The following is a 1136-nucleotide window of genomic DNA, read 5'->3' as shown; positions in this document are numbered from 1 at the left end:
TCTGGACTCACTGTGGGTGGTTCTTGTAGACCGATCCGTCCACGCTGACAGTGGTGCGCAGTCTCTCTGTGGCTTTGTTATCCCGGATCTGCCGCAGGACGGCCGCGAGCGCGGCGGCACAGAGATGAGCTGCTCGTGTTGAGACGATCTGACACACTCTCTGTGCGGCCACGCAGTCCTCCGGAGACGAGTCCAGACCCAGTCCTCTCAAAACCTGCTCCGCTCTCAGCAGACCCTCGCTGCTCCTGCAGGACACAGAGCACAAGCTTTGCACCAATATCTGCTCAAGTGTATGAATCCGTTCACTTTCATAGTTTTGAATGTTTCTTGGACAGTTGTATCGTTCTTCGGAGTTATAAATTCTTAGCTGTTATAAATTCACTTTAAACCACGGCTTCACGGGGATTATTGCTTTTATAAAACGGTTATTCCATATACGTAGTAAGGTTTCACAGAATAAAACAGAGCAAATAAAGTGTAATGATATTAATAAAAACAGTATTCTTCCACCAAGCAATGTAGCTCCTCAGAAACAGTTGTGGTTGCTACAAAGTGGTTGCCGAGCAACACACAGAAGTAAACAAAGGTGTATGTTACTTTGTAGAGTCATTTACAACAGCTTCGAACGCGGCTCAGCCAATCAGAGTCAAGCACCGGAACTCTCCGCTTTATAAAGATGCATTAAATTTGGCAAAAGACTCCTGCGTTGTCACAGCAATATTCTATTTCAAATAAATGCTGAATGTTTTTTTTAATTTTGGAAAATTCAGTATCCTTCATTTAACTCATATTTTTGAAAGTTTCTTGGGAAATTTTTTTTTTTTTTTACATTATCGTTCAAAAGTTTGGGGTCAGTGAAATCTTTTTAAAAGACAAAAACTTTTATTCCGCAAGGATGCATTAAATTGGGTAAAATTGTCAGTAAAGATTCTTAGCAAAATTCTTAATGATTAATGATCACCAACAAATTAAAATCTGTTGATAATTTCCTCCCCCTCAGATAATCCGAGATTAGGATGAGTTTGTTTGTTCGTCAGATTTGGAGATATTGTAGCATTGCATCACTTGCTCTGCAGTGAATGGGTGCCGTCAGAATGAGAGTCCAAACAGCTGATAAAAACATCACAATAATCTAC

The 1136-nt window shown here is 40.8% G+C and overlaps 1 protein-coding gene across 1 annotated transcript in view; it reads right to left on the bottom strand.

Annotated features, from left to right (window-relative positions):
* Nucleotides 1-11: 11 nt before the first annotated feature.
* Nucleotides 12-1136, bottom strand: part of LOC107683777 (hexokinase-2-like) — a gene marked incomplete at both ends in the record, with an annotated part of 1967 nt that continues 842 nt past the window's right edge. The window contains one exon of the mRNA XM_016479828.1: nt 12-245. Within this exon, the coding sequence (XP_016335314.1) occupies nt 12-245 (234 nt within the window). The remainder of the gene's footprint in view (nt 246-1136) is intronic.

Source organism: Sinocyclocheilus anshuiensis, unplaced genomic scaffold, assembly GCF_001515605.1.
Source record: "Sinocyclocheilus anshuiensis isolate Anshui unplaced genomic scaffold, SAMN03320099.WGS_v1.1 scaffold8236, whole genome shotgun sequence".
Lineage (NCBI taxonomy): Eukaryota > Metazoa > Chordata > Actinopteri > Cypriniformes > Cyprinidae > Sinocyclocheilus > Sinocyclocheilus anshuiensis.
The sequence above is the reverse complement of the archived record's forward strand: the minus strand, read 5'-3'. Positions and strand labels throughout refer to the sequence as shown.